Below are 10,958 nucleotides of genomic sequence, written 5' to 3'. Positions count from 1 at the left end.
GACCACAGAATCTCAATCAGTTTGTGAATTTTATTGGTGTGGGATGCAAAAATTAAACGCCGGGGTCATAGAGTCATGTGCCCAAGTTCATCGCTATATATTCTATCCACCCGCAAGGAAGAGAGAGAGAGAGTGGAAAAATACATATAACTGATAGCGGAGAGAGCAATCAGGAAAATATATTAATGAGGAAATCAGAGCGTTAAACATTTAAAAATTAATTTAGTTTTCTAACTGATAGCATTTTGTGCTGATGCAATTTTTGAGAACATTTAATGCTAAGCTTTCAAGCTTTTTTTCAGTTTTTTTTTCAAAGCTCTCTGAGTGATTACCAGGCGTCTCCATTTTGATAAATTTCTGATTTTTTTGTTTCTGATTTTTTTAATTTTCATTGTTAGAAGTTTGAAAAAAATTCAAAAAAATAATAAGGGGAAGAGGGGAAAGATTAAAGTATTTGGTTACTGTAAAATGATCACAATAAATAATGTTTTATGTACACTATTCTAATTGAAATTCTTCCCCTTTGCTTCCATCCGCAGGCTTATCACGTTGTTTTGAACTCTGTGCTGGAGGAGATTTCTCCAGACTCAGCGGAATATTGCAATCAAACAGAGAAATCTTATCAGTGCGATTTCCCTCCATGCCGAGATGAACGTGAGACGCGCTGCAGACGGCGTGGACACGTGACAAGTGCATGATAAAGGCATCATGTTCATTATCCCATCTCAATCCAGATTTTTCCACATTTTCCTCATGATTACAATCGCGCACTCAACACAGTGCGAATGTCCTCTGCACACGAGGAGCCAAAAGCAGTTGTTATTCTGTTTTTGGGTAGTACCTCCTCCTTTTGAATATTTTGTACCCAAATCGCGAGCCGCGAAAGTGGATGCAAGTTCGTCATGAGGTCAAGAACTTATCATTTTTGGGTCAAAGATTATACATTCTCTTTCAAGCTGATTTCTCTATTAATCTTTGGTTTTTGGACAAACAGATTTTTCTAGAAAAAAAAATTATTCGTTTCTGGGAAAGAGCTATGTTGTCACAGGAGGTGTGGCAGAAAAAACTAAAGTTTTCTTTAAGAAAAAAAAAAGAGAATAAAATTTTATTGAGAAAATCGTCCAAAGTGGCTATAAAAAACACGCGGCAATGAACTTTGTGATGAAAGAGGCGTGTCACCTAAAAATTAAGTTTATTTGATTGGAAGATACTTCTGCTAGGAGGACTTAACTGACCAACTTCAGCCACAGACTGATTTCCCAAAAAAAAAATTTCCGGTTCCTTTTTTAAAATTTTTTTCAGGCAATAGCCCTAACCCAGATCGCTGAGGTTCTTGGCTTCATAGGTACCCCATTTTCTTTATTTTATTAATAAGAAAAAAAATCATAATTGTTATTTTCGTTGCCCAATGATTTTTTTTTATCATTTTCAGAACAAATTTCTGAGTAAATCTCAACCGAATGTTGTATAAGATTTCACTCCATGACAGACAGCTACATTTATTTGAGAAATCACATTCACCATTTCACCGATAAGGAGCTTTTTTGAGCATCGTCTTTTTTTCCTTCAAAGAACACCGATAAGACTTTTATTTTAATAAAAAAAAATTTACATCAACATGATATCAAAGGCCGCCGGATTCTGTCGTGCTTCAGTTGAATCTCATCTCTCCACTGAATAAGTCAGTGCATCAACTCACGGAGAAAATTCAGTTTTTCACAGAGGATGATATAGTGAAGAAAATTTTTGGGAGAATTCTAAAAGAAAATAACTTCTTTGTGCCAAGAAAATAGTGCTTTGTAAGAAGAAAAAATGTCTTCAGTGCAGGATAAGATGCCTCCTTTGGAGAAGAAGATTCCCATTAAGAGATCCAGCTCATTTCAGCGACTCAAGTGTTCGGCAGTTTTGCAATTTCAAGTTGCTGGTGAGTAAAATAACTAAGAAGGGAATTTTCTTTAGTTATTTTGCAAATTTTTAAGCTCTAAAATTAACGAAAATTTTACGTAAATTAATTTTTACGTCAATTGAGTGATTTTATTATTCAAATAAAACATTCAAGTTAATCCATGCAGTAAATGGTTGAACTGTAGCTATCAGCAAAAAAATTAAATATTAAAAATTGCAATTTTTTAGATTGTTCGGATTAATCTAAAACGTTCACTTAAATATTTATATTCATGGTTATTTTTATTACGTGTCTATAAAATGCAATGGATTTAATTTATTCAATAAAATTTTATTATCTGATACAAAAATGAATATTTTACTATATTCAGCGAGATAAGCATTCTATTATCAATTTAAATTTTTAATTACGTAAAATTAAATTTTATATTGCTAAACTAAACAGTGATGAATGAAAAAAAATATCTTCTGCAGGTTCAAAGTTCAAAAAGGAAGCCCTACGGACGCTTCTGGAAAATCTCATCAACTACTCAAGGGATGTCTTGCAGAAAACCTACACTACCCTCTCGACGCAGGCTTTCAAGCTCGTATGTGCTGTTGTCGTGTGGATTTTGGATACTTTTGTGAAGCATCTCAATCTCAAGATTTCCGATGTGAGTGCCATTGAAAGGAATATTCTTTTTTTTTTTGCATTAGAATGGGATTTAGTGGTGTCTTCTTGCAGAGTGTCCTCGTCAATTGGTTGCTTCCGCAGTGGAAATCTGAGGGTGCGAATGAAATATTGAGCAGACCTGCGGTGCAACCACCTCAGAGGGTGGTGGCTCCTACCCAATCCCCAGCTGCTGTGGATGCGGTGGATGCCAAAGTGAAACACTTTTTGCCACATTCCCCATCAAAAGTCGAGCCAAAATACACAAAAACCACCCCATTGCTGAGGACTGTGATTTACGGTGGGGCTGCACTTGCCTGCCTCGAATTCTTGACGCTCATTTTCCTCCTGAGAACATCCCAAATCCCCCCGGGACTCATCTTCCAGCTCTCCTGCCTTGCATTCATTGGGAATCTCCTCTTCATGGTGAGTCTTTGGCTTGATTTTCCTCCATTTTCTCTCACTCGTTCGTTCCTAATTCCTCATGCCACATATCCTTTCAATGCAGATTTCCACGAGAACCTCCACAGTGGGTCTGAGATCAAAGGCACTACTGGCCAAGTTTACAACAACACCAAAGCGACCACTAGGCGAAAATCTCTGTGAGCACCACACCAGATTGAGTCGGTCGAGAAGGAAGACGTGCTACTTGAACCTAACTGATAAGTCGCTAAGTAAGATTAAGCTTCTCTGATTTCTTTAATTATATATGGTTTTAAATTAAAAAATATATATTTTATGTATATGTGTAAATTATTGACGAACTTTTATTGCATCCATCTCTCTTTTTTGTGGTGAACTCGAGAGTTTTTCATATCATTTTTTGTGAGTGATGGGATTTTGTGTTGCAGTGAGTTTTTTTCGCCATGGAGCATCACTCTTAAAGCAATGAGAATTTTGATAAAATTAACAAATAAATTGCAAGCACGATTCTTTTAGTAGAGATGTGAAAATTTAATTCTCTTTTTTTGGGATGCTGCAGTGCCATGTCAAGTTCAAATGTTTCATTAAAATTTATTTACTTTTTTCAATTAGAGCCACAAGAATTTAAATTTTTCCCATTTTTTTTGGCTCGATTAACGTAAATTGCTTAAAAGAATTATTTTATCCATTTATTTCTTTCATTGGTGTGCAATAAAATAAATTCTTTTGCCGTGAGACCTTGGTATAGTTTAAAAAGGAAACTCAGTGAAAGCTTAAAAATATCATGAATTTGATCTTAATCTTGTACGCAGAGGAAAATTGTGAAAGCATCTCTCATTGCTTTCTCAAAATTGCTTCATTTATCAAGATTTATTGAGCTGTTAGCACGTTTTGATAGACATTTTATCGAAGCCATACAAAATGTAGCACTTTGTTTCTTAATTCTGTTTAATTCTTGTTGCGAGCTTCATAAGCTAGTAACACTAGTAAATTGCAAGGGAATTTCCTTCAAAACCCTTCATTTCTCATCGTTCTCAATGTAATCTTTTTTGCATTGATTAAAGGAAAAAAGAAACAATAAATCTGCAGCACAAAATGTAATAAAATCGAGCTTTTACCAGGCGTCTCCACTGCTGCACATATCAAACAGGGGCCTAGAAAACTCTTTGGAATATTTATCTAAAAAAAATAAATGCATTTTTAGCAATTTTCTCCTCTTTAACGTGTGTAATTTATCGTTCAAGTCGCGTAATTAATCACGCTGTATTTCTGTAGCGCCTTTGGCACAATTTTCCTCAGAAATAATGACGTATTTAGAGGCAATACGACTTTTTTTCTCACACTTTCCCCACGTGGGTCTCTCTCTCCGCCATGGTTTCCTCACATTATGTGTATGCGTCTCTCTGGGTTTTTCGGTTTTTCACATTGCCGTTAAGGCTTTTCCAACACACGCCGAGGTATACGAATAATGAAAGGCAGAGGAATTTTGTGAGAATATAGTGGTGAAAATACGTGTGCAGCAGAGTGGCTATGGTGGCTAAGAGAGAGCGAGGAAAATTCAAACCGAACGAGACACGATGCCACGTCCCGACGCAGCCATCAGCAGACGTTGAATTTTCCGGTGAGAGCTGTCTCAGTCGATGTCGAGTCGCTGAATGGAAAATGGACATGTTGCACAAATCGTGAATTTTTTATCACCTTATCAAACAAAATATTAAAGTGCATTTCCCTCCCCGCCCCGCCCGGATATGGTGGTCTTACTGTGATTGTACCGCGCCCCAGTTACAGTGTTTCTCACCCCCCTCACTCATCCACAATTGTGTTTGTTACCACCCTTTTCCACCTACAATTTTCCCCACAAATGAAGCCCTAAACTGTGCGAAAGGACTTTTATTATTTTTTTCCTCTCGTTTTATTTTTGCTTAAATGTGGAAAGTGCAAAAAAAGGCGTGATTAAGGGGATAGTTAGTGTGTGTTTGTGTGAGATGCAAGGAGTTGTGTTATAGTGAAATTTTAAGGAAGAAATAGTTATGATATCTCAATGCCCAAATTGAGGGGGCATAATTAATGGATAATCCTCGGAAAATTCGAGGTAGTACACACAACAAAAGGTGCATTACCCATGAGGGACGCTTTTGTCTCTTTGCTGATGATTTAATTGAATGTCGCCTCATATATAAATGGCTGAAAATGTCCCAGAGGGGAAATTAAATATATAACACACAACCCCCTTTCGGGATGGACTTCATCCGGAAAAGATTAATAACTGTGTGGCTGTGCCGAGAATAATAATTCGCTTTTCATTGCACCTGTCGGTCACAATTACTCACAACTCCGGGACGTTGTGGGTTATCTTTGCTCTGTGCTATATACATACATAAAAAAAAAAAAAGCTCATGAGACAAGTGCGAAGACCGAGAAAATCTATTCATAATTTTATTTTTGTACTGAGATTATCTCCCATTTCTTTGTTCCTAAAATAAAATAATTCTTATTAAAATTTTAAAGAGTTTAAGTACATAAAAGAATAGAGATCTTAATGACAGTGAGTTCGTTGTATGCTCGTAAACACGTGATTTCTTAGGAGATTCTATGGAAATGAAAGCTTTTGCTATTATTTGAGGAAGAACTCTTCTCTCAATTTACTAAAATCAAGTGCGGAAAACTAAGCAAATTCAATACTTTTTTTTAAATAAAATATTCCATTAATCCGCACTGTTCAAATATTTTCTATTTAAATGTCAATATGTGAAGTTTTTTTTAGCATTTATAATGTTGGTTTATACATTTTGCAACCATACCAATTGGGGAGCATACATACATATATCTACTAATTTATTTATTCACACCGATTCGTATCGAATATTTTCTCTCTCATGTTTGTGTTTCATGTGACATTTTAATGTTTAAAAAAAAGTCAATGAAAAAAGAGTTGAAAAATGGATTTAATTTTTCTCTACCCCGTAAGATGTGTGACGTTGGGCTATAAATTTCTTAGTGTGTGAAGAAGACATCTCGCGCGCGCGAAAAAAGGGAATGATCCGTGACGACAAAGTGGTAAAGCAGGTGGAAAAGCAAAAAATTATATTTGACCTTTTCCCTGTAGGTGCCGTACACGTTGTAAATATTCACCTGCGTGCGAAGATTCACCTACATTCCGGCCTCATCAATAGTCCTTCGTATTACTAAACGTACGGTGCGCCAATTTGCGCCAACATACTCCGCATATATACCTACATAATAAACTCCCTCCGTGTTGCGATATTCACTGTTTACACGAAAATCTTCTTGTTTATATAAGACACACCACTCTTGCGAATCAAACTTCACTTTACCTTAATAATCTATCGCGGTTGGTGATGGCCCCCACATAGGCGATCTCTCACATCGTCATGAATTTTACACCTGTCGCTAATTATTTCAGGCTTCTTTTTTAGCTGTGATTCTTTCGAAGAAAAGAATAGCACAGCTTCTGTGTACCACCTAAAATGCAATGTTGTCCGATCGGGCTCAAACTTGGGATGAGCACGAATTAGGGTCCCCACATTCCAAAAAACGTATGTCAACAAATTTTTTTTCCGGCCGTCCGGCCGTCCGGCCGGCCGTCCGGCCGTCCGGAGTTTGATGCTAAATTGCAAGAGAACGGTAATAGATAGAAACTTGCGGTCAACGGCAAAATTAGTACATCGACCTGATGTCGTCTGATGGTGAGGTCAAATCCACCCCCCCACTCCTCCGTCCGCCATTTTGGAACACCCCTAAATTTTGTTTTGCCTATATCTCAGCCCCTATTTTAGCTAGAGCTCTGAAATTTTGATATGTTGTAGGGGCCATCAAGACCTTTCCAACGATGCCTCATTTGCGTAAATCGGTCATGCCGTTTAGTCAATATGGCCGCCACAATTTTTCATTGAAAATCGGCCATAACTCGAAAACGGCTTGACCGATTTTGATCAACCCGGAGTCAAATGAAAGATCTCAACAAACCCTACAACTCTCTAGAACATCGGAAGTTTCAAAAATGACCGCTAGGGGGCCAAAAATCAAAAACAAAATTTTCGATGAGTTTTCGATGAATATCTCGCAAACTACACGATGCATTTTCTTCAAATTTTCATACGTTATAGCTGACTATATTATCTAGCTTCATGCCAAAAATGAAGAAAATCTATGTCGCCGTTCTCGAGATATAGTCTTCCAAAGTTGGCATGTCATATCTCGGGTTCTACAAGTCCGATCTTGATCAACTCAAGCGCAAATGAAAGGTTTCGTGAAGCTCTACAAATGTCTGGAACATTACAATTTCGAGAAATGACCGCAAGAGGCGCTAAAGTCAATATCTTGCATATCCAATTTTTTTAAGTCTAAATATCTCAAAAACTGCACTATGCATTTCGTTAAAATTTTAGTATGTTATAGCTGAGGTCAAGACCTTTCCAACGATAGGTCATTTAAGAAAATCTATGGAGCCGTTCAGGAGATATTAGGGTTTTAATTTTTTATTTAATTAATACGCAAATTCTTAAGCGCCCCGCGAAGCGGGGCGCCTTATATATAAGGTATATGAATATAAATGCAGAGTAAAATATAACGGTAAAATATAAATATATATAGTTGCATGTTTAATTAGTACGCTAACTATTTGGCGCCCCGCGAAGCGGGGCGCCTTATATATAAGGAATATAAATATAAATGTAAATGCAAAGTAAAATATAACGGTAAAATATAAATATATATAGCTACATGGTACAGATTAAAAAGAAAAGGGAATGTACATGGTAAGTTTCACTTACGGGCTGTGATTCTTCCTTCAGAGGCCAAGTTAAATATATGTAAATGCAAACTCTAATAGATAGCTGCAGAGTATGGATTAATCAGAAAAGGGAATGTACTGGTAAGTTTCACTTACGGGCTGTGATTCTTCCTTCAGTGATCAGTCTAAGTGTGGTATTTGATATAAGTTTGGTGGTGCAAACTCTGGGGAAGGATGACTCGCGCCACGAATCACAGCCAATGCGCGAGTTAGCCTTCCCCCAGAGTTTGCACCACCAAACTTATATCAAATACCACACTTAGACTGATCACTGAAGGAAGAATCACAGCCCGTAAGTGAAACTTACCAGTACATTCCCTTTTCTGATTAATCCATACTCTGCAGCTATCTATTAGAGTTTGCATTTACATATATTTAACTTGGCCTCTGAAGGAAGAATCACAGCCCGTAAGTGAAACTTACCATGTACATTCCCTTTTCTTTTTAATCTGTACCATGTAGCTATATATATTTATATTTTACCGTTATATTTTACTTTGCATTTTTCTTTCAAAATACCAAATTTTCATTGCGAATGTCGACTGCCAAGGTATTAATAGGCGAGAGAGAGTGTGTTGCAAATTTTTTGGCTATCCTTCTTTCCACTCTGACGACACCACACCACCCAATATTTGCGGAGGATGGCGGTTTATTTTGTTTTTGTTAGTAAATATTATTATTATCTCCTGTATTTGGCATGGCGAATTAATGGGATTTCTATGCTAAAGAGCTTTTGTGGGAGATTCATGACCCTTTCACACTTTAGAGGAGGGGGGAACAAACAAGCAGAGAGACAAATAATCCAAACAATTTGAATCTACGCGCTAAATTTTATTTATTTTATCTAATTTAATTTTCTTATTCTAAATAATTTTAATTAAATGTCTCTGTGTGGGTTTGATAAAATAATAATAAAACCGTGAGAGAGAGAGAGGAGAAATAGCGTCGCCGGCAATCTTGCTGAAGGGGTAGGAAAACTCGAATGCGGTATGGGTGAACCCGCTTTGTATAAGAAAAGTGTTGCGAACTTTCACATTTCACACATTTTCTTCTTTTAGCGTATTACTTTGTACAATTTTATATTTCGTCTATCTGCAGCAGAATTTGTTGGCCAAGAAGAGAGAGAGGAAAATGCAGTAGTATCGCCAGACGATGGGTGAAATGACCCCAAAAGGATGCACTACATGATGATGAAAAGTTCATTTTTCCATTTCATTAAATAGCGAAGGAAGTGCAGCAGTAAAAGAGTCGTGTTTGGAAGGAAATTTCGTACGGGACCTCATCGTATTTTATTGAGATTCTCCGAGAAATATCTGGGAGAAAATAAAAAAAAAGTTGTCTTTCTCCCATATCCCTCACATATATTCTTCCACGTTCAAGGTGTCCCAGACACACGTGTTTATATTTATGAAATTAATTCATTTTCCGTGATTTCTTTCATTGAAATTTTTATATTGCAATATTTCGTCTTTAAATTTATTTTTCCTTCACCCGATGGGACAAAGATGAAAAACAGAACTTTAATTTTCTTTTATTTGCTCTACATGTGTGGATGGGGAACATTATTTCTGTGGGACATCTTGGCAACTCATACGTTGAGATATAAATATAATAATGCACAACAAGAGGGAAAATTGTGTTGGGTGAGAAAGAAGAAGTGAAGAAAAGAGTGTTAGGCAAAAAACAATAAATTCCCCAACCGACTTTACATGTGTTTTATGTACACAAGACATCTCTCTGTGAGTATTTTATATAGTTTTTGGGGTGTTGTATACGGTGCCTTTTAACGAGCAAATCAATACGTGAAATGTTTGGGATTTTCCCGGTTTGTGGAAAAATCATCCGCTCTGCTTATTGGATACATGGCTGATTTCTTTGTCTTCGGGGTTCTTTCTCTATTTGCATGGGTACCATGCCCCTCTTAAATAAATCCCCTCCTGCACCTCCCTCTCTACACCCCCCATCAGTGTGTAAAGTCTATGCGGGTGTGTCTCCCCATATTGATCCATTTTTCTGCCCTTTTCTCCGCATCATTTTGGACCTTTTCTCTCTTAGCTTCCAAGAGTGCTTCTTCCTCCTTTTGTTGTACCATGAGATTGTTTTTTTTTTCTTTCGTACAATAGCATCGTGGCATAGGTCAAGAATCCACGGGGGATTTGCCTGCATTTTCCAACTTTGCCATCAGAGCTTCATTCATGAAGAGGAAAATTCGTGAAATTCTGACTTTGTTTGAGAGTCTCCTGCTGTTCTCTTTAATCTTCAAAATGCAACCAAGCGTGTAATAGGAGGTACATTGTTCTGTATGAGATTACTCCGCACCATCCACACAAGTAGACATGTTAGTCAAAACATGGTTACATACAAAGAGCATGTTTTGCATAAACATAAAGTTCATAAAACTTCAATTGTGCCGAACTAATTGGGCATACAAACTTTTTAATGATTGAAACTGAATTTGAAAGCAACATTTCGCTTTTGCTTCTACTATCTCTTGTTGCATTTTAACGATTTTAACAATTTTATTTTTACTCCAGTGGAAACTGACGGGATGTTTTAAGTTTTTGGTGTTTTAGGAAAATTCCTTCCGATTGCGTCAGCCAAGGGACGGTAGGTCAACCCAAACACATCCTTTCAATTTTAGGGCCAAAGCTTTCGACGCTTCTTCTTCTTTCGACGAGGAAGACGCACAGAAGCGTCGAAAGCTTTGGCCCTAAAATTGAAAGGATGTGTTTGGGTTGACCTACCGTCCCTTGGCTGACGCAATCGGAAGGAATTTTCCTAAAACACCAAAAAAATTTTATTTTTAGGCAAATTTCCTTTTAATTTTCCCTCAAAGACATTACCCCCGGGCAATTGAAATTGTTGATGGAAAAGCGGAAAATAAATTTTATTTTCCATTTCACCAAAGTGATTTTGCCGTGATTTAATAAGATTTTCCTGTATGTGGCGCAAAACACCATCATATAAGCTTCGATTCTTCCTCTTGTGTTTTCCATTGATTTCTTCAAGTGCCACCAAAATGACTTCCCAATATCCTTTTGAGATTGCTGGGAAAGCACTATTTGTTATCTCTCCGTGGCAGAAGCGCACCAGGCGGAAGTTTTATCCCTTTTCCTTTTGCCTTTTGCTCATCTCACACAGCCGAGGAATATCCTTTCACGGAGTTTA

At 37.1% G+C, this 10,958-nt stretch overlaps 2 protein-coding genes across 13 annotated transcripts in view; both read left to right on the top strand.

Annotated features, from left to right (window-relative positions):
- The first annotated feature begins 1,627 nt into the window (after positions 1-1,627).
- LOC129791954 (uncharacterized) lies at positions 1,628-3,293 on the top strand. The gene is made up of 4 exons (XM_055830636.1): positions 1,628-1,924; positions 2,380-2,558; positions 2,630-2,980; positions 3,063-3,293. Exons 1-4 carry the CDS (start codon positions 1,813-1,815, stop codon positions 3,246-3,248), a joined length of 828 nt encoding a protein of 275 aa, XP_055686611.1. The 5' UTR covers positions 1,628-1,812; the 3' UTR covers positions 3,249-3,293.
- Positions 3,294-4,231: 938 nt separating this feature from the next.
- The window catches only part of LOC129791795 (potassium voltage-gated channel subfamily H member 6), a 64,673-nt gene continuing 57,946 nt past the window's right edge, over positions 4,232-10,958 (top strand). For 3 of the 12 annotated variants that reach the window (XM_055830307.1, XM_055830304.1, XM_055830309.1), the window contains exon 1: positions 4,234-5,088. The gene's annotated coding sequence lies outside the window, so the exon portion shown is untranslated. Of the gene's footprint in view, positions 5,089-8,761; positions 9,530-10,958 lie in introns of those variants that run through there. The other 9 variants (XM_055830306.1, XM_055830301.1, XM_055830310.1 and 6 more) reach the window with 7 other exon arrangements.

Source organism: Lutzomyia longipalpis, chromosome 3 (assembly GCF_024334085.1).
Source record: "Lutzomyia longipalpis isolate SR_M1_2022 chromosome 3, ASM2433408v1".
Classification (NCBI taxonomy): domain Eukaryota; kingdom Metazoa; phylum Arthropoda; class Insecta; order Diptera; family Psychodidae; genus Lutzomyia; species Lutzomyia longipalpis.
This window is presented reverse-complemented; position numbering and strand designations above follow the sequence as displayed.

Bases quoted from the DNA above. Each gene is read 5' to 3' on its own strand.
- LOC129791954 (XM_055830636.1), top strand. From the start codon at position 1,813: ATGTCTTCAGTGCAGGATAAGATGCCTCCTTTGGAGAAGAAGATTCCC. The intron at 1,925-2,379 runs GTGAGTAAAATA...TATCTTCTGCAG, and splicing joins TTTGCAATTTCAAGTTGCTG to GTTCAAAGTTCAAAAAGGAA. The intron at 2,981-3,062 runs GTGAGTCTTTGG...CTTTCAATGCAG, and splicing joins TTGGGAATCTCCTCTTCATG to ATTTCCACGAGAACCTCCAC.